This window comes from Podarcis gaigeae (assembly GCF_964106915.1).
Source record: "Podarcis gaigeae genome assembly, chromosome: 14".
Classification (NCBI taxonomy): Eukaryota; Metazoa; Chordata; class Lepidosauria; order Squamata; family Lacertidae; genus Podarcis; species Podarcis gaigeae.
In genome coordinates, this window is record NC_139690.1 from 22411166 (window position 1) to 22436657 (window position 25492).

Consider the following 25492-nt stretch of genomic DNA (forward strand, 5'->3'; position numbering starts at 1 on the left):
AGAACATCCCCGAAGCAATCAGGAAGGGCAAAACTATAGTTTCAACCACTGCTGGCATGGGACTCAGAACTAAGTTCAATTAAGGCTAAATTCAATAGGATTTACTTCTGGATAGATGTGGATAGCACTGTAGTGTCATTTGGGAGTTGAAATGATGGGATCCAGTTGAAGGCACATTATGAGTATCAATGACAGGCAAGGTAAAGTTGACAAAGGCTTTAAATGAAGAAATGCAGCAGGTTCTGTGGGAAAGACACTTCTTTCCTTACAAGCCAACAATTTTAATGCATTTTGATTACAGTCCAAGTCCTTAAAAGTACTCACTGTGGTGCAATGCAGATTGTTGAGCATAATCTAGTCAGGGCTCTCATGTAAGCCACACTGAAATACATGGAGTTTAACTCCACCGTGATGCCATTTCTGTAATGTGTGATGAAACAGAGGCCTACATTCTTTAGAACACTATCCTGTGTTTCGTTATTAAGAGCTATTATATCTGCGCTCTTCAATCAAGTTATAAAAGGGCAGTTATTTTTTAAAACCATAGTAAAATAGCTGAAAACAAGCAAATTCATAAAAGCCACAGCAAAGTAATAGACAAGTGAAAATAAAACCGAACAAAAAGTTTAGAAGTCTGGGGAAATTAAGGTCTAAATCTGGTGAAAGAAAGAAGCAAAGTGAATGTCAAATGAGCCTTTCTAAGATTTCCAGAGGGATAGCGTGTTTATTTCTGTGGCGCTAAAACACAAGTAATGTCATCTGGACCTAACCCTGCATTTCCTTTGCATTTCACTGTTTGCACACAACCCATTCCCCCTGGTGTGTGTGTACACCTGCCAACTTAGGATAGCCTTTTAGGGAAAACATCCTTACAAGGCAGCTTCTATAAAAATAAAACCCACATTTCATGTTGTGCTTAAGTCATATTTCAGCCATCATTAAAAACGATAAAAATGTGTTAAGCATAAAAATGACCTTAGCTGTAAAAAAGAGGCTATTAACAACTGGAATGCCATTAAAACAATTATAACATTTAATGCATCTGCTGAAGTAGACTGAAGTCCTCAAATGCTTATGCCACAATAATTTTGTTAAATCTTTAGGGTGCTGCAGGTCTTTTAGTATCTTCTTTGGGGAAAACATTCCAAAACCACCCCTAAAAAGGCACCTGCCCATTGTAATGCACATGGAATAACCTAGAGAACAGACTCTAATGATGATGTTCAGATTGGCACATGTGGAGAAAGACTTTATGTACCCTTGTGCTGAAAGGCTTTACAAGTCAAGTCATGGGTGGTGCTGTGGTCTAAACCGGTGCTGTGGTCTAAACCACTGTGCCTTTCGGGTTTGCCGACTGGAAGGTCGGCAGTTTGAATTTGCACAATGGGGTGATCTTCCAGTGCTCTGTCCCAGCTTCTGCCAACCTAGCAGTTCAAAAGCATACCGGTTCTAGTAAATAAATAGGTACCACTGCGGTGGGAAGGTAAGCAGCATTTCCATGTGCTCTGGTTTCCATCATGGTGTTCCGTTGTGGCAGAAGCGGTTTATTCATGCTGCCCACATGACCCGGAAAGCTGTCTGCAGACAAATGCCGGCTCCCTTGGCCTGAAGCAAGATGAGCGCCGCACCCGTCACCTTTGACTGGACTTAACTGTCCAGGAGTCATTTACCTTTTACCTTACCTTAAAGGTCAAGAACAGCTTACCACTGCACTATGATCTACATATATAGCAACACCCTAGAGGTCCCGGGCTCTAAGGAAGTTATATTAGCCTCAACCAGAGTCAGGGCTTTTTCAACACTGGCTCCAGCTTGGTGGAACGCTCATGAGACCAGGGCCCTGCAGGATCTGATTTCTTTCCACAGGGCCTGTAAGACAGAGTTGTTCCGCCTGGCCTTTGGCTTGGAGTCAATTTGATTCCCTCCCCCTCTTTCTTTTTTCCTTTCTCCTCCTGTGATGAGGCTGCATTTTAATGTTTTAATGTTGTATTTTAATCTTGTTTTTAAGTTGTATTCATTCAACTTGTTTTTATTATTAGTTGTAGCCGCTCTGAGCCCGGCCTTGGCTGGGGAGGGCGGGGTATAAATAAAATTTATTGTTATTATTATTTACAATTCCCTCCCAACACAATCAAGACAAACAGGTGCTTTTTGTGCTTTTATTAAGAAACAGAACCCATAGGGTTCAAACTTTAATATAAAGTACAATCATTTTTCAGGGTGATTTTTTTTTTTTGCTTGGCTTTTAACCTGGTTTTACAGTAGCTGAGAAAACACAAAAACACAAACCCCTGCATTATTGAATTCATCATTATGCAACATACATTATTAAGGAGCAAATTCTGCCTTAAGTACAGGAGGCAGAGCTTTGCTTTTTCAGTTTCAAACCAGAGCCTTATAAAGATACAGCATGCTTCTGAAGACTCCCCCCGCCCCCGCTCACATACTACTTAAGGCCACAGTTACAGTTTATTTGCAAGTAACCCAGGAGTGATCCCAAGATTGAAAACAAAAGAGCAGCATTGTCATTCTTTGTACTGATGCATGCTCTTCTGCTCTATGACAAGAATGAAACCAACAGCCAGCTCATATTGGTATTATAGTCAAGTCGTTGCAAGCACCTAATAACCATTGTTTTAGTCCTCCCAAGACATGCATGCTATACAGCCATGGTATTGCTATTCAAGTAATAAATAGGAGTTAAGAGACTTAATTTAGTTCTCATCAGATGAAATCCTGCATTTTTTAAAAAACAGGCATCCCATAAAAAAGGCATCTGGGATACCACTCAGGATTGGATTTTAAGACAAATGTATTTTTTTTTTTAAGAATAAGTTGCAATGCAATTTTGGTTCAAGCTTCTTTTTCTTTCTGATACATAAACACAGCAAATGGGCAAAGTGTCACATTCTCATCTCATCTGAACAAGCATAAAACATTAGGCATTTCTAGCTCCTCACTTCAGATAATTAATGAATAAATATGTCTAGAAGTCAGTTTTGCCAAACTGTTACTCTAATGTGCCCAAGCAATAGGACCCAGCAGGTTTGACACCAAGTGGTTTGGAACAGCATGGCCCAAGCTAAGCCACCCTAAAGTCCATTCCCCTTACTTCCTCTCACAATGCAAACTACTTGTTGATATTTTTGGGTTGGGTAGGATGCCAGCTGCTGTGCCTGGAAACAATGTTGCAACGATCTCTATCTCCAGCACTGGACAACCCAACTCTCACAAGAAGGATGTAAGCGCCTGGGGACACACCAGACCCCTACAAATGATTTTTCTTTTCATTTGCAAAGTTGCCTTTCCAGAAACACTCCATCCACTGCAAACACTGGCATTTTGCTAGTATCAGATAAGCTTGAAAAGAGGAAGAAATTCACCTGGCTGCGGGGAGGGAAAGATAGACCCTAAAGAACTAACTGGCTGCTCCATGTGAAATATAGTTTGGCTTTAGAAAAGTCCCGCCTCACTTTTTTGACTAGTTAGTCATTTGCTGACTTGTAGCAAATACTCCCTGTATTGCACCATGGACTCTTCTTCCCTTCATGTTGTTTAAATTTCACCTTGTTTGGCAACTTGTAAGCAACAGTGCAACAGGCAGTAATAAGCACACACATATAAACTCTCAAGAGGCATTGAAAACAAGTCAGGAGAAATCTCTGCCACATTTGGCTGCAATCCAGCCTCCACTCTGCTTACTAATGGCTGGTGAAGCTCTTTGAGCAAGTAAGACTTTTATCCACTCCACAATAATGGGAGGGATCCACTCCCTTTTCTTCTTGGTGTGCTCAAATTAAGAATATAGGGTTTCACTGCCATTTCTCTCCATAATCAATCATTTTTGCTCCCTTCTCCTAATTCTCCTCTCCCCAATAGCTATGCCTGACAAGCCTCCATCAAAATGAATTCTATCAGCCTCCATGAATACAATTCTAACAAAAAATGTACTTCTGGCCTCCCCACAAACTGCTAACAGACCCCATCACTAGTAGAAATACCCACTCAGCAAGAAAACACAAATATTAGAGGAAGTCAGTAATGCAGATTTCAGGGCCCTTAACACGTGTGTGTGTGTGTGTGTGTGTGTGTGTGTGTGTTAAAGCTTCAATGCTAATTATTCTGTTACTGTAAATTGTTTAGAAGTGATGACCCCAATTAAATCAGGCCTCAGCTTAATTTTCTTACACCTGTTAAAAACTATTTTTAAAGATGCAGAAGTCATCTTAGAGGCACTGCTTTTTTCCTTAAGATGGTGACTGCTTCAAAGTTATTTGTTGTTCATACAGGGTCATTAAGGTATGGTGCTTTGCAGTGTACAAGAGGTCAAGTCCCTGCCCAAGCAGCTTGCAATCCATAATTTGATAAAGGAGACAGGAAGAGAAGAAGAGAAGTGAATGTAGCGGGAAACAGGGAAATGTATATGCACTGTTGGGCATAGGCCCAAGGGGGCTATACCAAAGGCTTGATAGAAAAGGTGATTTGAAGGGAAAAAGCAAGGCGGCATCATGCAGGTGCATGCACTATCATATAAAAGCTAAGAAATTCCCCCTTTAGAACTTCCTTTTTACTCATTGCAAACATAATAAATCCAGAATTTAATGGACAATTTAGGTTTCTTGCCAGCTGCAGTATATCTGCTTAAAAAAATAATGTACATACTATACAGGATTTCCTTCAATCTATGAGGCACCCCTAATATAAGACTTTATGCTTAGCAGCAATATTCACTATTCTAAATGACCTGAGGAACAACTCAAGTTATATTGCACCATAGTAAAGACACAGCCCAATTCTGAAGAAAGCAAAGAACAATTCCCTGATAAGTGAGCCAGATTGCTGTACATAAACACGTACACTGATAAAGGTTCTCATGTTGCTTTTAAGGAGAACTGCCCTACTAAATAATGATTCTCCAAGAACCTCTTTCCCAACAACCCCCAAAATTCATAGAGAAATGACTATCAAAATGGAAATTTAACAGGGGCAGATCCAACTGCAGAATTACACTTTTTGGTCTCGGCCGGCTCTCATATCGAAAACAGAGGTAGATTTTTTTAAAAAAGGCTTTTAAACGCAGTAATTCATTATTGGGAATCATAGCTACTCCTTTCTTCATTCTTTATAGACACTCCTGCAGAGTGCTAAAGAATCCTACCTATAATTGCTCTAGTGGCAGTGGCTCAAGTTGCTGAATTTAAGGACTGGTGTAGTATTTGGCTGCCCTTGCCAGATTTTTGTCCCATTGGTAAAGATGCAGGGGGAAAAAACAGTTCTGGAGAGTTGTAGAAAAATTAACTGTATTTCCCTTAACAAAACAAAACAAAAACTTGAAGTGCAGCAACAAAACTCCAGCTTCATCACTGAAATAAATGTCTGCCATTCGTAATTAAAAAGAGCTGGCACCTTCATAACTCTTGCTATATATTAATATTCCCTATAAATCAATATGCATTTTAAGACCACTACTTGATAGGTGTCAATCTGACATTTCTTTCTTTCTTTAAATAAATACATTCTTATTTTTGATGCTGAGTACAGTCAGGACCTCAGATTTTCTTGCTTGGGTACTGAAATTGTCAAGCAGAAGCCCTTGTAAACTAAAGGAGTGCTTTTTAGAAGCTTACTCTTATTTTTATGTCCCTTCTCAGGATAATTTAGTCATGCAGATAAAACAACTATATCTCCTCAGTGCAGCCTTTTTGTTATGTGGTTTGGCTGCTCTTGAAAATATCCTCGGCATGATTTTTGCACTATATGCACCAGTTTCTAAATTTTCTCTCTTCTTAGTTATTTTTCAGTTGCTCCAGGTAAGATAGGGGCCACTTTCCTGGTAATCTGACCTCATGGTTTCTTCTTTGCCAGCTAAAAAACAAGACTTTCTTCCATCTCTTGCCTCTCCTCAAAGAGGCAAGGTGTAGTCCATCTTAATGTTTCAGTTGCCTTGATACCTTAAAGCAATAATTTGCTTTAAAAAAACTTTTAGGCTGTAGAAAACAAAATCAAGATATTCCATCTGATCAAGATGCAGCTTTCTCAATCATCCTTAAGCCATTATTGAAACTGGCTGTCTGTCTTCTACCTCAGTAGGATGTGGGTCAATCTGCAGAGAAAATAAATACACTTTACTGCTTGGGATTCTGAAGTTAATATAAACTTTTTTTTGGTAGATTTAGACAGAAATTGCACTCAGGGATCTTGATTTACCTCTGAATAGAGAGGTGGGGGCTGAAACCGGAACTCCTGAATGTAGGCCAACATAGGGCAGCATAGTTCTTCATTGCAGTCAATTAGTTGTGGATAAGCAGTAACATGTCTTGAGAACTCTTCCTCTGACACGATATCAGCATAATTGGGTGGTGCTAGCAAAAGAAAATATTTTTTAAAACATACATTAGCTACTACTTCCATGGTTCTCTTCTGCAGATGAATCTTCTCCTAAGCCCCACTCTATGATGGCTGATGAGATTTTAGTGTAAATAATGAATCACTTAAGAAGCACTGGAATTTGAACACGTGTATTACTTTCTGTTTCACCAATATACTTGTGACAAACCAGAGGGATTTCATGATTTATTATTACTTAATGTACTTGTATTTCTTCCTTTCCCAGCATGGCATTTTCTTCTCATAGTCACCTGACAAAACATCAGCTAGCCCAAGGCAGGAATGGGGAACCTATGTCCTTCCAGTTGCTACTGGACTGAAACTCCCATCATCCCTGATAATTGGCCTTGCTGGCTGGGGCTGATGGGAGTTGGGAGTCCAGCAACATCTGGAGGGCCACATGTTTTACCATCACTGGTTATGTTGACAAAAACCTCCCCAGTTCAAGCCCAACAGACAATTTAATACAGTGGAGGCACCGGGGGGGGGGTGGAGGCCCCCCCAAAGGGTAAAGTATGTTTCTAGGTGGGTTAAAAGAATAAATAAGCACTTGCATGTCCCCCTGCTCTGCCTCTGGAACTATCTGTGACTTTTTACATTGGCTCTATTCACTTCATGAGAGATACACAATTTATTTTTGCAATGTATATAGCAGCTCCTGCTACTGCAAGAAAAACAACAACAACCCAGCAAGAATAATACAAACACCAATCTCATAACCCAAAATTGTACCTTCTGGATGTTCTGGCATTGATAGTGCCAACCAGCTCATATCCATGTTGAATTGGCTGGCAAGGCTAGAGTTTCTGCTGGAAAATGCAGTACATGGAATTGTGCCAATCACTAGAGGCAGCTCAAGCATCAACTTTTTAGCACCAGGAATATGAATGTACACCTGTGATGAGAGAGACACAATTTCACAGAATCTGTCAGAGAGGAGCCAAACCTAGCACTACAAATGTATCCAAAGGCAAGATCAGAAATTTTCCATAAACCCAACAATTTTGGATTAGGGTTGCACCAATCCTGCAAATGACAAAACTACAATCTGCCCCATCCTAGTTCCACGTAGAAATTCACAGATATATTTTTTTAAAAAGGGAGGGGTTAATGTTGTTTACAAGTTAAAAAAACACCACAAGGTGGTTATAGATCTTCATACGTATGAGGTGGCCTGAGGATTGCCTGTCTTCACTCCAGTTGTTTTAAAAAGCTTCTTTCAAGCACCTAGACCAGCAGCTAGGCAGTGCACAGGGCTTCTTGAAGGGGTCACACACCGTCTGAAGGAGCGGCTTTGCAACTTGGGGTACTTCTGCATCCTTTGCTGACACTTGAGGCTCAGGTGGCTGGTGGCTCAGCTGTGTCTCTATCTGGAATAGCCTAACTACTATTGTCTATGCTGGTAACCTCTAGGTAAGATATTTGCACTGCATTATACATAGGGCTGCCTCTGAAGATGGTTTGGAATCTTCAGCTAGTGCAGAATACAGTGGCCAGGTTGCTGACAGGGGCAAGACAGTTTGAGCATATTACACTGATCCTGGCCAGACTGCACTGGCTGCCAGTTAGTTTCTGGATCCAATTCAAAGTGCTGGTTTTGACCTACAAAGCCTTAAATGACTCAGGACAGCAACTCCTCAAGAACCACCACTCTCCATATGGACCTACTTGGACCCTCAGATCATCATGTGAGGCCCTTCTTTGGGTGCCTCTTCCATGAGAGGTCTGGAGGGTGACAACACGAGATTAGGCCTTTTCTGCAGTGGCTCCCCATTTGCAGAAAACTCTTCCCAGGGAAGTTCACCTGGCACCTTCATCATACACCTTTAGATGCCAGATGAAAACATTCCTCTTAAACCAGGTCTTTGGCTGATTTACAACTGATGCCTTTTTAAATGTATTGTTGGGGGGCTGGGGTTGTTTTTGTTCTTATATCTAGAAAAGAGGGAGGCAGCCCTCAGGCCACCTCATACCTATGGAGAGCTACAATATCTCTACAAATCCAGCCATGTGCAGCTTCTGAAACGGACTCCTGATCTGATTTGCACATTGGTTTGGGTGGATGAGATCAGATGTGTTCATTCTGGAAACTACGCTTGCAGGATTCTTCCTTTATCCCTATTTGGGGGTAAAGCACATATAACTGTGCTGTCATTCATATTACATCTACCCTCAGGAATTTGGCTTTGTTTCATACTTTCAACATTACCTTCCAGCCATTTTAACACCATCTCAACCACTTCAGTTGTGGACTCCTAACCCCTTAAAATTCTAGCAGCTAAATGTTACCCTACTGCTTTTGGACATACAGAAAAAATCAAATGCTCTGAAGGAGCAAGCAATGCTTAGGAAGATTTAGTAAAAAATAAGTATGCCTGAATTTAAGTCTGTTTAGTTACATTAACACAGTCTTCAAACCTTAAATTAAACGGTGAAAAGCCACACTTACAGCTAAGGAATATTCAACTCTGATAATACAGCAGTCAAGGATAGAAGGGGTGACAGGTGGAATTTTCAAAGTTTTCCCATTCCAGGTATCTGTGCTCCCAGAAGCAACATGGTTTCCTCGCACATTGGCGACCATCTGCCGAAAAGTTTTCGTTTTCCCGCTAGCCAGATAAGTCTGTGTTTGGAAAATAGCAGCCTTTGGAACAATTAAGCGAGAGGAACAATTCTCAATTTCTGCATAAATTGGTATTGCTTCACCTAAAAAGAAAGAAAGAAAGAAATTCACAAAGAATGAATTAATTACCAAACATTATGATGTACTTGAGTGACAAAGAACTTCATTCATCACATGATGCAAATTATTTTTCTTCCTTCTGTTGCGAGTTTATAATGTTTAGGAAAAAAAACCATTTAGTGGGTACTTCCTATGTTTATTGTGGCAACAAGAACCATGAATAGTCCTACATTTGTATACACATCTGCAATGATTTTAATAATCATTTATTTGGCTTTCTGCTTAACCTTTTCCCTCTTAAAGTGACAAAACCTGAGGCTTTTTAGATATGGCATTGATGTTATGGGGAAAACATGGCATTCCAACACTAGTATAGAAGCAGGACACCTGCAGAGGAGAACAAGAGGGTTGGGGAGGGGAGGTCCTTAGCTGTTCCTCTGCCCACCAATTCTACTCTGCGAGTGCCCTCATCGCAGACCATCTAAATCACTTTTTCCTAACTCTGGCTCTGAAAACAGCAGAACAGGGTGAGAGCTGCAGAGTGGAGATATATTTTTGAAGAAAACCAGTTGATGTGGAAATGCTTGAGCCCTTCCATCCCACTTGTCAACCCTCCCAAGAAAATTCCACCCCCAATAGAAATTTGGGATAATAGGATCTTGACAGAGGGGTGGGACTTGGCATTTATCAACCTAATATCCAGTTTCAGTCTTATTGAAGAAGATACACTTGCCATTACAATAGCCTTTCCTCTCTATTTTGGCACTGAGGGAAACTGGACCAGAAGTGAAAAACCAGCATCCAATCATCTTCTCCTGGCTTCGTCTTACAGGGCTCTATAAAAAATAAATAAAAAATCATTAAAAGAATAGTGGTTTCGAACCCATAGGTATCAGCAATTCACCTGTGCTTGACTCACCAATTAAGAGTTTGTTTATTTACAGGCATTTATAGCTTGTCCTTTACCCATGTGGTCTCTGAGCAAGCTACATACAGCTCAATATAATTAAACCAATATAACATATTCAACCCACAAAAGTCTGTGCAGAAATGTGCACCTTGAGATAAGTGAGGTAAGTTAAGGCGAGACCCACAGTGGCATTAGCTTTGGTAGTAGCCATCACATGGCAAGGGAGGCAAAGCAGGTAGCTCTACCCATGTGGCACACCACAATCCACTTTAACAGGTTACTGCTCCATATGAGGCAAACAGGATTTGCATTCTCTCAGACAGCTCCAAAGTGAGTGCAATTCTTTTTGGAGAAGACATGTCCCCTTCCCATTTTTATTCCACATGGCATCTCTGCATATACACACTTTTGGCAATCACTGCAGTCTCATTGCTCTCTGCTGCAGTAACTAGGCATCCCAGGTTAGCAATTCAAATTTACTATCCAGATGTTCATATCAATTACTATTATTTAAATGACATTAGTGGCCACATGTGCAAAGTACTAAGTCACTGTGTAATACTACTCTCTTGTTGTTATAATTGATCCTAAATATTTATTTGTTTGGGGCAACACAATGTACGAGTGATCCACTGAGACCATGCATATGTAAGATTTCTTTACTCAGCAGGAACAGACAGAGGTGTGAAGCAGAGGCAGCAATTACACGGGCAGAATATGCATCTCCCTCCATTCTCTATGGTGGGAAGGGATAAAGCTTCTGCCAACCCTCAATAGCATATTATTTTATTTTAAAGGGATGACATGCTTTCCTCCATCTAAATGGACCCAAATGAGAAAATGCATAAAGAAGTCTCTGTAGACAGTGGTTAATTTTGTAACGGAAGGTTACTGAATCCCTCAGTAATTGATTTAGAACTCAAGCCTACTAAGAATCATATGGCACACAACCAGTCCAGTTTATACAATTTTATGAACTACTACCTTATGCTATGCTGCAAAATGCAAGTTCATTTTTGTTCACATTCTTACAAATATTAGAATGGGGTGGTCAAAAGGGACAGCAGTCAATTAATACTTTATAGACAGAAAAATGACCCCACTTGAAAGTTAACCAAAGTCATGCGACTTTGTATTGTTTCAGTGTTACCAGATTTATCAAGCAGAAATATGGGAAGCAGTCATAAATATGGTAAACACACAACAAAGAGATGACTGCATTAATTTCAAATACTCTAGCATCCTTATATGTGAGTGGATTTTGTGTTTTGTGTTACCATAAGTGGGTTTGTGTATGTGATTTCCTAAGGTACACCTAATGGGAAGCTGCTCTGGAAAAAAACCCCTGCCTGCAAAACTCTTTTTTCAATGCCCAGAGGCTGTTGCCAACAAGAGGAGGCACACTGGTGCTTTGGCCAAAGAGGATATTGTTTTAGTGAGCAGTCTCAACTGGTTTATATTACCATTTCAAAATAATGCATGGAAGTTCAAATGTTAGTTTAGACTTGAGAAACAAAACCAAACAAACTGCACAACCTATTCAGCTGGGTAAAGCAGTTACAGTATTTGGCAAGTTATGTTACAAGGCTGAATTAACTATGCATCAGAAAATAAGTGTGACTAACATTTTTAATTAACATTGAAGTAATGAAAATATACAGCCAACAAGGTTAGGAGAGTTACTTGAGGTAATATTAACATCACCTGTGCTAAGCCCTACTAGGCTAACTTAAGAAAACTAACATGAAAGTTCAAGTAAACTGAAGGCATCCTACACAAAAGAGAGAATGACCAGAGACACAATGCAGTGATCTGCATTTGCTACAGTGAACTGTACTTGCTATAGACTTAATAGCAACAGAAGGAGGTTGAGCTACAGCTCCACTGGCTTTCATCTACCTCTCTCTGGGCCATTTCGAACTACTGTACCAGAACAGCAGTACATATTTTACAGACAAAACGAGTGCATAATTATTGTGTAACAGGAGTGAATTTTAAGAAGCACAAAGCCAAGCAAATGTCACAGATTCAGAAAGAACCTCATGGGTATTTTAGTTCAAGCCACTCCCCCACCGCTCAAACTTGTGAGTGACCTTCCATAAAAAAAAGATTCCCTTAGCAATCTGTTCCTTTGCATGAATTCTGTTATCAGATCTTCCTTAATGCTAACCCAAGTCTGCCTTTCCTGCTGGTCTGACATTTCATAAGCTGTAAAAACTCATTTCACTAAAATAAGTTATTACACCGAATAAAGTTAAAGGGTACAGAACTGGCTCATACTCCATTAAGTCATTCGGGCAGCGGGGGGGGGGGGGCAGGTAGAATTTCCAGTCAATTTTTTGCAGGATCCAAATAATATGACAGTTAGTTCTACATGTCCAAGGAGGTTTTTGGACCTGTGTTTCTCAAACAGCAGCTCCCTGCTGGAAGGCAAGCTAATTTTGAAAGAGAAAAGCATTACAGGAGTAGTTTGTGGTATGACACATTGATTAGGAACATCAGACTCCTAGCCAAACTCACTGGTACAACCAAGCCTTGAGGACGTTGAAAATTGACCTTTGGGTCCCTTGGACCAGACATTCATGTAAAAATATACACACTTCTGGAAACAAGGTTATACTTAACCTACTTTATACATAAAAATAACCCACTGGATTTTGGTTCAGCCATCTACTGAGGTGTGAAGAACAAAATTCAAAATTAGATCCATATATCATTTAAGCGATACTAAATGCCATGAACAATTGTAGGCTTTTCATTTTTATATTACCTGGTAACTACTGACAACTAGGAAATTTCTTCCAGAATGACTCAGAGTAATTTACAATTGTGATTGCAACCCTTTAAAAACTCTCCCCCCCTCTCTCTGTGGGTGTGTGTATGTGTGGGTGTGCTTGCACAGAGAGTGGATCTCTTAGTTCAGTGCTGATCAAATGCATGCCAACCATCAAGTCAATACCTTTTCTTCAAAAGCTTGCTGCTTTGTATTGCAAAGAGCCCTGTAAATGTTATTTATTTTGTGTCAATTGAAGGCTACTGGACTGAGAATCAGTGGATCCTCTGTGCTTTGTTTTTCAAATTTTCAGGTGCTTTTATATATAAATACATAGATAGTGGTACCTCGGGTTAAGAACTTAATATGTTCTGGAGGTCCGTTCTTAACCTGAGGTACCGCTTTAGCTAATGGGGTCTCCCACTGCCGCCACACGATTTCTGTTCTCATCCTGAAGCAAAATTCTTAACCCAAGGTACTATTTCTGGTCTGTAACCTGAAGCGTCTCTAACCCGAGGTACCACTGTAATATATATATATATATATATATATATATATATTTGTAAACAAACATTTTCCTTGCTCTCAGATCGAATCATAGGTAAGGGTGTAAGGTGAACTCTATGCTGCAGAAAACTGCTTTTGTATGGAGTTTGGAAGCTATGCCAAATGAAATGGTTATTTGGTGAGTAAGGCACTTTAGTAACACTTGAATGCTTCCCATATTCTGGCTGAGCAAGTTCTCATGTAAGCATTAGCAAAGGCTTGTTCAAATAAAAGGTGCAGGGGGAAAAGAGAAGAGAGCTGGGCAGGCAGGTATATATACACTGATGGTACAGTGGCAGATATGGCGTATCAAAAAATACAGAGAGGAGGACACAAGGCTATTCACCTTTAAATCTTGCATAGTTTCTAATCATTGAACCTGATTTGTATTCAGCAAGAATGTTATACTTTATTATAAGGGGTGGGGAACATTTGACCCTCCAAGTACAACTCCCATCATTCCTGGTTATTGGTCCATTCTGGCTGAGGGTGATGGTAGTTGGAATCTAACAATGCCTTGAGAGTCACAAGTTCTCCACCTCTCCTTTACACAATGGGCAAATAATACATCCAGTCCTAACCATCAATCTAACAAGAAGCAAAAGCTGCAGGGGAAAAACAATGCTGAATACCAAGAGCACAGAATACTTGCTACATTAGCATTATGATGAGAAGATAAAATGGTTCCAGCATTTCCTGAGCAGCAGAAATCACAGAATCAGATTTAAGCAAGCAGTTATTAGATCTTAGGTCCCATAATAAGAAGGGAAGATCTCATTTTATGTTTAGATGGAATGGGAATTCAGCCCACTTCCATTCTGTTACTTTAGACTGATCTTATATTCTGTAATAATTCCACTGATCATGAGAAGCCCAATGTTTTAAATGTGAGTAAATCCATAATATTAATAACAGAAGATCTGAGACAGCTGCATCTATACACGTAATGCTGAAAAAAGAAATGCAAAATGGAAGGATGTATAGGATGAAAACCAGAGCTTAAATCACAGGGTAGAAATGATAAATAGTTCATTATAATGCTTGTTCTATCATTCCCTCTATCTCTGATATTCAGGCTGCAAATACTATTGCTTGCATAGCCACAACAGCACCACCACCCAACAAGCAGCTGGAAAATTTGCAGAAGTACGAAACAACTTTAGGGGGAAAAAACCCCAGGAGGGTATGGGAAAAACCCAAAACAGCCCAATGAGGAGTGAGTGTGCTCAGTGGAATGTTGACCAGCTGGGGACCACCTGTGCCAAAATATACTTTTACACGTTATTTTTGTGATGACCAATGGTTTCTAACAAATACATATGAGTGACTGGCTGGCTGTTGAGGAAACAGAAAACCAGGGGGTGGGGTGGCAGGATGGAACAGAGTGGCTGGAATCCGGAACAGCCGTACTGTACTTCACACTACAATATTTTTTATTCTGGTTCCACTTATAGCCTAGTATTACTGAGAGAGTGTCAGTCTTTGCAGCCATATAAATGTAGCTACTCTGATATAAAGTACTTTAGGCTTTGTGTTATTGTTATTAATGCATGTCAATCCTGCCCCAACTTTTGGCAGAAACAGCTGTGCCAGCAGGGATGTAATCAATGGTATTAAACAGCAACAAAAAACTGTTGGCAATCCATGCAGCCTAAAGGCTATCTATTTATAGAGGAAGCTTAGAAGGGAGCTTACATGCATTTGAAAAGTCAGCAAAGTTACAGACCAAAATATCACAGACCTGGTTATAGCTGAGGGTTAATAGCACGTATAGCACAGCTAGATCTGCTCTTACCAGTAGAATGGGTGAATTGACATCTATGTGGCTGATAACCTGGAACTCTCTCTTCACAGTTTGATCAGGGACCATTGGCCTTTCCAGGGTTGCTTTCACACAGTACTGGATGTTGCCATATTTGCCCGTGAAAGAGGTTGCTAAAGGTCTGGACATAAAACAAAACAAAATACCCATTTACAAGTTTGGCACCTTTCTCAGAGGTAGACTTAACAAATGCATGGTCAATCACCTTCTTGCTAGAAAGCCATGGCATAAGCAACATAAACCAAGCAGGCATGTTTAAGAGAAGCTAGGGCATGACAAAACAGTTTTAAGATTGACTGTATGCATTATATGGGCCTGTGAATGAACAAAACTATGCCAAGCAGCATTTGAGCTTCCTGCACACCTTAGGCGTCATCAAAATACTTAGTAACAGGATTGGCATGCCAGTGTATTTACCACCTATTTGACCAACAGGTGGGGGAAAAAATAATCAATGAGCACAAGATTGCTATTGTTTGGGTGGAAGTTTACTTGTATCATTTCCCTATAGGTTCATTTGTTTGCAAACACAGGAGAGGACTGTTTGCCTCCTAGCTGTGCAGTAGTCAGGGGGCAGAGACAAGAATTGCAGAAAACTTTCTCTGACAACCTGCTGCAACTGAAGGTTTCTTTAAGCAGTAACACAAACAGCCATTGATGGAAACATCATTGTTTTAATTGCATTATTTTGGGTAATTTTGTATGTCAAGTCTGGTGTACAGGACAAAAGCCAGCAAAATAAATCCTGTTTAGTCCAGCTGTTGCATCCCATCCCCATTTCCTATGTGCTAGATGCATCCATGTGCTAGAGGAAAAAGCAGGGAAACTGCTCTATAAGTATAGTCTCCCAATGTTATTTAAATCACCTTTCATTCAGGATTCTGAATTGCATAAGGTGTCTACATGCCTAGATTCTCAATATACAGCCAAGGACATAATGGATGGTTCAGGGCCAGCAAGTGTGTCCCTGTTCTCATCATGTGAACAAGTAAATATCTGAATATGGCTTAACTGCTCAGCGAATCATTCACATTTCTACAGAACTAATCTAACATTGCCAGAAGTCAATTTATTAAAAGTTGTAAATACTGGTAAAAGTTAATTTTATTGTACCACTATAATAATTTTGTAATTAGAATATACATCAAACCATTTGACAATGGGCAGATCAATTCTAAGTGGGATGGTGGGTGGAAAGCGAAGGGATGGATCACCCAACTCCAAAGTCTTGCATGCTTGTGCCAGTCAGTGTAGTACATGTCTGTCTATACCACAGCTGTCAACCTTCCCTTTTTTTTTGGTGGGAAATTCCCTTATTCCAGCGCCGTTTCCCGCTGCTTCCCCAGATTGTTAGATATCCAGTAGACTGTCCCCGGGACAGGTGAGGCTGCTGATCCCTTATTTTCAAATCTGAAAGTTGACAGCTATGGTCTATATATGCATGCATACACGCACACACACACACACACACACACACACACACACACACACTTACTTCTTCTGTTTTGCCCATTTTATGAAACATTCCTTCTAAACCAAGGAGGGGAGGAATTAAGTGGGTGAGTACAATTCTTTTGGAGAATTAAAAGGGTGGTTGATCCAGCCTCTGCCCCACCCCAGAATGTCCTGTTTCAGGGCCTCACCTGGTAACACACTACCAGTGATAATTTACACTTGTGGTGTTTTTCCACTGGCCTCTGAGGCAGACATGCACTGCCACCTTCCCAGGATGCCAGAGAGGGGTCTTTGACACATCTTAATTCTCCCAGCCAACAGATTTAGGGGTTAGCTTTACACTGTAGAGTTGTTACCTTTCTTCTAAGAAGTTATCTCTTTAAAACACACTTGACCATTATTTGATTGGTCTGTTGATCAACTGTTTTTTGACTGGTCAACTGTTCAACCATACTTTTTTGGCTTCATGATTGTGATGAAAGGCACAGGTGTTGCCTGCTGAAGGCATGGGATAAAGAAGCTTCTGCTATTAGGGAGAAAAATATCTACAGGAATAACCTTCTCTCTCCCTAGGTCATCCACCATCTTACTATCCACATTTTTCTGTCCCCTCTCCTTATAAAGAGAACACATTTCTCTTTATGCCCTAGCCCAGGGATGGAGACTTGAGCCCTGCAGATGTTGTTGGACTCCTATCAGCCCCTGCCAGCATGGCTAAAGATCAGGGGTGACTGAAACTGGAATCAAACAGCATCTGGAGGGCCAAAAGTTACCCAATTCCCATACAAACAGTATTTACAGTTTCACAAAACTCTATATCAATGCTATTCAACTGTTTCAGCTTTACCAACTGCAAAAATTAAGCTGCTTACATTGACCTGCTGCCTTCTCATATCCTCCTCCATCACAATTTGTTTCAGCCCGTGAGCGCAAGATAAAACAGTACTGCAAGAGGCACATTTGTATCTTATGTTGCATTTTACCTCTGCCCCATCTCAACTGCTTGCATCAGGTCATCCTGCTTGATTCATTTAATAGGAAAAAGGGCAGGAGAGTACTAAAACCTAAATTCTCACTCCCAAGGCTCTACAGTTCTCAACTACTGGTGAATAAAGCACTTTCTTTAAACTCTAAAAAGATACAAACCAAACAAAATCAATATATGGACAGAATTTGGATCACCAAGTATAATCTATATATATATTTCTGTTATTTCTGAAGAGTCCCTAGATAGTTTTCAAGAAAACAATAAAAACCAATATGTCAAATTATGCTACATCACTTACTGCTGGGGGAGTTGAAAGCTGAAAGGGTATTCATGTTTTCCGGCTTCTAACAGGATTAAGCCCTCATCACCTACAGGGAAAAGAAGACACGTGATTGGCTTTTTTCTCCCACTTTTTGAAAAAATTATAGATCATAATGATTTTGAACACACAAACTGCAGAATTAAGGCAATCTATTACTTAGGGGATGCGGGTGGTGCTGTGGTCTAAACCACAGAGCCTAGGGCTTGCTGATCGGAAGGTCGGCGGTTCAAATCCCTGTGATGCGGTGAGCTCCCGTTGCTCAGCTCCTGCCAACCTAGCTCCTGCTAACCTAGCAGTTCAAAAGCACATCAAAGTGCAAGTAGATAAATAGGTACCACTCCGGCAGGAAGGTAAACGGTGTTTCCGTGCGCTGCTCTGGTTTCGCCAGAATGTTGTCATGCTGGTCCCATGACCTGGAAGCTGTATGCCAGCTCCCTCGGCCAGTAAAGCGAGATGAGTGCCGCAACCCCAGAGTCATCCGCAACTGGACCTAACGATCAGGGGTCCCTTTACCTTTACCTATTACTTAGGTGCCACTTTGAAGAGGACTCCTATTGTGCTTCATCTATGACCAAGAGCTACTGCTGAACTTGCTAAAGGACGCAAAATGGCTTGGGTTAGAATTCACTTTCTTGCATCCTACTGTCTCCCCTTATACAAGCAATACAAACACTTTATTACCAGAAGCAAATGTGATATGTGGGTGTATGCTACAAGCAGTGCTCTCTCTTGTGAATCACATTTGAAACTATTGCCTGTTTCCAACGTAAGAAATATATGGGAATAATGCTTTTGTTAATGAGTGAACAGCTAAACAACTTTGTAATAGAAGAAAGTAAGAAGAAAGGACAGAGAAGATAGAGTTTACTACTGTCATGAAAAATAAAAATTTAGTGTTTATGAGGTACACATATTTACAAAGTGTAAGTAAGAGCTATTGTAATGTAGCATTTAAACTTAAGAATCATGTTCAATATTAAGTGTTGTCACACTCACACCACTAACTACACAAAACTGAACAGTGTGAACGAATTCCTACCATACCACACAGTCCAGCCTATTGTATTGCACCAATACAACAACATCATGGTTTGTGATGCTGTCTGGGTGCAATGCTCCCACATTACAATCCTATGCATTTCATTCTTTAGGAACAAAGGAAGCCGCCTTTACTGAGTCAGACCATTAGTCTATCTAACTCAGTATTACTAGACAGGATCTGAAACCATGTTCACTGGCTAGGCCTGTTGCTACAGCAGAAACTTGCACGTGTTGTGTAACAGCCTGTAGAAGAGCCAGGGTTACAGAATAGTGTAACCGTTTGCTACAGTTTGGTCTCAAATTCTTGTCAGATTCCCACTTCCTCACTGGTGGGGAAGGCCAGTTTTTTAAAACTTGTGAAAGAAATCCAGTGGATTTCACAAAAGTAATTTTAGCATGATGCACTTCTTAGATTGCCTTCCCAACTGCAGTGCCATCACAGGAAGTACCTAAACAAGAAAGGCCCTTTGTAGTCTTTTTTGAACTAAAGCAATCAGTATAAAGCCCAAGGTAGGCTGTGCACAGCACAGCATCATACCTGTCTGTTGAAGAATCTTAATGACCACACTAAAAACCAACAAGACATGTAATTAACTGTTCCACACAGAGGAAATTGATTACAAATTGCTTCAAGAAACAACCGGAAGATTCGTCTGAACCTTCCTCTGAATCAATGGTGAACAACGTAACTAAAGGATGTACATCACACGTGCCCAGCCAAGCACTTCCTCTTCCTACATACTTTAAGAATCTGTCCTTTGACTGGTATGATAAGATGTTACCCAAAGTAGCTTTGTGCTGAAAGCAAGTTGATCAACTCTTGTGACTGATCTAGACATTTAGGCACAATTACTTCTGCCCTTTGATTACAGCTAGTAGAATCAACACTATTCTACTTAAACAGAGATGGATTTGCTTGGAAGCAGTGTTGTAGAGTAAACTGGCAAGAAATTCAAACAACTGAGCAGGATGATACTTCAAGGAACATCATAACCACCACCAGAATGTTCTCTAAAGGCTCAAACAGGTCTTGGGCATGCCCAAGTACTTAAGTGGGGCTAGCCCTCAGTACTCATGCCCCCAAAACTCCAGCACAGGCCAGTAAACAGAGAACTGGATTTGTAAGACTGAGGTTCAAGTCTCAGCTCTATCTCAGCTTCATTGTGTGAAGAATCTAACCAATCTACTCAGTCTCAATGTCATATCATGTTCAGAGGAACCAGTACAATAAAATCTCAATTCATGTAGGGTTTCCATTCCATAGCTCAAAGCTGACTGCTGGAAGGGGAGGAGCCCCCCCCCCCCGCCAGAATACTACCCTGCACATCCACTGCCAGAGGAAAAAGAAACTTGTCTCAGCTGGGACTGAGCTAGTGTGCGAAAGTCCAGCCACTAGGCTACCATAGCATGCAGTGAGATCAGCTGCTGCGAAGTTTATTCAATTGTGGACTGATCTGGGACTCTCCCCAAGTCTTGCTAATTCACTTGGGTGGAAAGGACATAGGCCTCCCGTTCATCAGGCAGCATTGGCCTGTGGTTAGGCTTGATTGGTTTGATATTCTGCCAAGGTTGGTGTGGTACTGTCAGGGGAACCCCAGGGGCATTAATAGGACCTGGAAGGTTAACTTTGAAATCAGTCTGAAATACATGATCTTGGGGTGTGGGGTCATTCACAGTGGTGGAGTGTGTTCTCATGGTGCCTAGGGAGTGCACACATGGTGGGAGCGCAAGAGGGCAAATGGAGCCCATCATGTGCCAGCCCAGACCTTGCTGCCGAAGCGACACCAGTCCTGAGCTGCACAGGGCCCTGCGTCACTTTGCTAGGCTGGGATCTGATCGCCCATTTGCCTAGGCAGGGTGGTTTGTCTTCTTAGCTGCAGGTTCAGTTTATTCCTGCATCCGAGGTTCAGTTTACTCCTGCACCTATAGGGGTTTCCCTCTGCAGATAATCATCTTGTTTGTTGCGTTTAAGCTTAATAATGTGGTCTTTACTTCAGCCAAACCAACTTTGTCTGACTCCTTATTCAGTCAATGGGTCACAAATGAATCTGGGTGGTTTTCAAAAGAAATGAAAAGTAATCAAGGTTAGGAATATAGGCAGCTGCCTCATACCAAGTCAAACCAATGGTCTGTCTAGCTTAGTACTGTCTACATTGACTGGCGGCAGCTCTCTAGGGTTTGGGGTTTTTCCCCAGGTCTGCCTGGAGAGTGAACCTGTGATCTTCTACATGTAAAACAAATGCTCTACCACTTAGTGACTGTCCTTCCTCCCACTGAGTTCAAGCAGTTTGTTTCAAGGTCAAGCAGTCTGGTTTCAAGAATCCCCCTCTCAGATTGTATTAGCAGTTATCACCACACACAGCAAAAACTTTAAAGCACTTTGCATAATTAAAAGTGCTGTTAATATAATGGGGAAAGTTACTGTCATCTGTGGTGGTTTCCACTACCAATGAATGATATTAAATAGATTTTTAACCTATGGATAATTTTTCTTCTTGATTTAATTTTGACTCTTACATCACCAGCATGATTATGAATGTTGCCTACCAGCCAAGTATGGCAACCCACCAAGACTTAATAAATCTCCTCTACCTTTGTTTTTTGCTGGCTACACAACACCTGGGGCGGGGGGTGCACTATGTGCATCTGGGTGGATCACAAATTGTACAGGCCTATTTTTCATATTGCTTTGAAATGAGAAAGGAAATACGCTGAGATACTGTACTGAACTGTTTTTATCTAGAAGCAGAACACCAATGACCACAACATTTTTTCTTAAGTGTCCGAGGTGGATGAAAGAAAATTCTTTCTTCGATCTTCTGCAGTAATTTAACACCAAGCTACTGTAAACTTCACAGCTGCAGGGAGATGTGTCCAACCCTAGTTCTAACAGAAAGAATTGCCACAAGGAACACAGCCTAAAAGTAGAAGTCATCCATAACCAAACCCTTGTGAGTAGTCCCTTGCTAACTTCCTTCACACCTGTGCCAGCGAGTCATACTCTTGCCTTTGGCCTGTCTACCTCCCTATTCCAAACAACTATGTAGTTTTTCAGTGTGGAGGAGGAAAGCAATTATTAGAAACATCTTCTCAAGTGTTATTTCACATGATGGCCCAGAACTAAAATTGCCAACTTCTTTCTGGCATGGTTCAGGTGCTTTTAAGAGCTGAGTAACAGGCTGAGATTCAACAGGCGAAATTTCTCATACACAAATATTCATATTGAGGCGTTTTGTCTAATGGATCCTGTTCTGTTATTGGCTAATATATGTAGATATAAAAAGAATGACACTGAGCAATATCTCTCCATGAGCAGAACAGATTTCCTACACATTGAAGGGCACCCTCAAATGGAGAATTGTATAGTAAGCGCTAGGGCTGGGTTTACTTTTTGGTTTTATAGCAACACTCAGTATTTCAAACACTACTTTAACATTAGGATCAGATGAAAGATGTCTAGCCATTGTGTTTTAGATCATGGCATATGAAATTTTGTGCACGCATGTTTGTTTCTGTTCCAAATGGCTCAGTCACTGTCACCTTCTGGAGGGAAGTGAAAACTTTACTTCAAAAGGAACTTTGAAGTAAATACTGGCCAATTGGTTTTATTGCCACTGCTCCATGATTATGTTTTATAATGTTGTCATTTTTTTAAATCTTGTTTTATCATTGTTAGTGATGTTAGGGGACTTTTTGACAGAAAGCAAAGGCACGTAAATTACCTAAATAAACATACAACTCTCTCAGCCTACCCCATAATCTGCACCTAAGTCCCCTTCCCTCTTAACTCCAGACCTTCCTCCCAACTGCAGCCTTAATACAGGGTGCCGCTATAATTCATCCCCAACTACACAAACCTCAGCCAACTGGTCTTTACTCATTCAGTTTATTTTGGCAGGCCTTTTACATCTGTTTCAGCTCTAGATTTCTTTTTAACTTTGCCACTTTTAGATTTTGCTGCTCTCATATGTATGCTTCACTATTGATCTGCTTTATCTTTTTTTTTTTTAATGTTTTAGTTCCGGTTGTAAGTCATTCTGAGAATTTGAGGGGCATTGTTTTACTGGATATTTCTGCTTCATGTCACTATTAAATTGATTTTATGCTGCTGTATTTATCCTGGCTTGTGTGTGCATGAGATGATAATTGTTGTTTAAAATTGGTTATGATTTTTTGCTTATATTATTTAATTTTTTAAAAATTGATAAACCACTCAAGTTTAGAAACTTATAAACTATCACACAAGCCTCCTTCCTGGCCTAATGGTCTGACTTTGCATAGTGCAGCTTCCTGTGTTCTTATAAAGGAGAGGAGCTATACCTCAACAATACTGCATCTGCTTTGCATGCAGAACATTCCAAATTAAATCCCTGTCATCTCTATTTAGAGTTGGCAAACACCTTTGCCAGTAAGCTTGGAATAATAACACAAGAGCCCTCTTGCATCTGATCAGAGGTCCATCTAGTCCAGCATATTGCTTTCTGCAATGGCCAATCAGATGCTTCTATGTAACCCACAAGGAGGGTGTGAGCACAACAGCTGTATAATGAAGGTGCATGGCACACTTCCTTGGCGAGTGATCTCGCACAACTTAGCGGCTGCCACAGATAATGTTCCCTCTCCAAGTTTCTGATGGCAGAGGAACAACCCTCTGCTGATCTTGGCACCCAAGAGAGTTGGGAAAAATACTTAAGTTTTACATAAGTGCACGCAGTGAAATAAATTAATGAGTAATGTTTCACTCAGTACTCATGGTTTTTAAAAAAGCCACCACTTGCAACCCCCAACCTCATCCCAGCCCCTCCTACACTGTGTGACCCCTGGTTTCATTTACATATATTTATACCCCACCTTTCCTCCAAGCAGCTGAAGGCTTGCACCCCATCTTTTCCTCCCAACACTGTGAGGTGGATTAGTTAGGCTGCAAGAGCAACTTGCCCAAGTTCACTCACTGAGCTTCATGACCAAGAGGGGATTTGAACCTGAACCTTTCCTCACACCACACTTGGTCCCTTATGTGAACTTCACGCAAACTGCTCAGGAATGTGAGAAATTAAGCAGGGCACAAATGCCTTAAAACAAAAACAGTAACAAACAAACACCAACTTGCAGTGAGCGCGCTATTAACAATGCCAACATTATTAATATTCTGAACAAAATCAGACAATAGATCTGTTCCATAGGAGGCAACCCCCTAGGGGCCGACGTCACTCCCCAATAATCTATTTGATGGGGCTGCCCCCCAGGTTGATGGGCATTACCATTCAAATGCTGCTCTGATCGATTATGTGGGGCGGGGCTTACCTGCCCACCCCAACATATTATTCAGGTTGGCACCCCTGATACGTTGTTCTCTCCCTTCTGGACCCCTCCAAGCGACCCCCCGCAGCCCAAAACCCCGACCAAGCCAAGCCTCCCCTCCCCACGCCATGGGCCGCTTCCTGCCTCCTTCTCACCTGCCGGGCGCGGGTCCTGCCCGAGCAGGTGCTGCCGGACGTCCAAGTAGGGCACCTCCGCCTCCAGCCGGGCCCCTGGGCCCCCTCCTGCAGCCCCTGAGGGAGAAGCGGCGGCGGCGGCCACAGCGGCGGCTCCCTCGCCCCAAGCGGCTCTGGCGCGCCCTGTGGCCTCGAGGCGGAGGGCGCGGAGGGGCAGCGGCGCCGCCGCCTCCAGCACCACCCGCCCGGACACGGTCTCGCCGCCGCTGTAGCCGCCCGCCGCCGCTTCCGACAGAGACAAGGCCAGCTGCGCCTTCACCACAGGCGACGACGACGACTCCTCGGCCGCCATGACGCGCCTCAGGCTCCCCCAGCCCGGACGACGACGACGGACACCGCCGGCGCCGGCGCCTCAACCCTCTGAGGGGGAAGGCAGACGAGGAAGGAACGGGGAGTTTCGCCTCAGCCTCCCTCCACAGGCCCTCTCGCCTGATTGGCTGCGCCCGTGACAGCCCCTGGCGTCAAGCGGCGTGATCGGGGCGCCGCGGCCAACCGCTAGCCGGGCCTCGGCGCGTGGACAGCGCCGCCATTGGAGACGCCGCGGCAGACCCGGGAGCCCCGGCCAATCAGAGAAGGGAAGCAGCCATGTGCACGGGCTGCGTGGGTAAACACAGGCAGGCAGGCAAGCAGGCAGGGAAAAGGGGAAGGGCCTGAGAGTGACGTGGTTCTTTCTCTGGTGGAAACTCCCTAGGATTTCCTCTCAGGGTTCCGGTGTAGACAGCGGGATTACCAGAAACACTTGGGTGGCCGCGGGGAGCGCAGGGTTTTCATTTCGTTTTCACTTTTAGTTTGTATACCGCCTTTCTGCGTTGCTGTAAGGCAAGGGGGTTGACAAGCATGAGAAAGAGGGGAATATGACGTAGAAATCAATCATCTAACAATCGCATCCAATGAAAACAACTCATAACAACAACAAAAAAGACTTTTAAATGAACAAATTATATCAAATAATGTTCAATAATTCATTAGCATATGATAGTACACAATAAAATAAACTCCCAACATACCAGCCGAGAAACAGGAATTTATTCTCAACGGTTTACAATGTAATCATTACTAGACTACAATAA

General features: G+C 41.8%; 1 protein-coding gene across 1 annotated transcript; it reads right to left on the reverse strand.

Annotated features, from left to right (window-relative positions):
- Positions 1-2145: 2145 nt before the first annotated feature.
- ARRDC4 (arrestin domain containing 4) lies at positions 2146-24844 on the reverse strand. The gene is made up of 8 exons (XM_083713217.1): positions 24384-24844; positions 17863-17932; positions 15095-15242; positions 9804-9906; positions 8837-9093; positions 7120-7282; positions 6208-6362; positions 2146-6103 (listed from the first exon to the last, which is right to left on the reverse strand). Exons 1-8 carry the CDS (start codon positions 24712-24714, stop codon positions 6047-6049), a joined length of 1284 nt encoding a protein of 427 aa, XP_083569343.1. The 5' UTR covers positions 24715-24844; the 3' UTR covers positions 2146-6046.
- Positions 24845-25492: the final 648 nt, after the last annotated feature.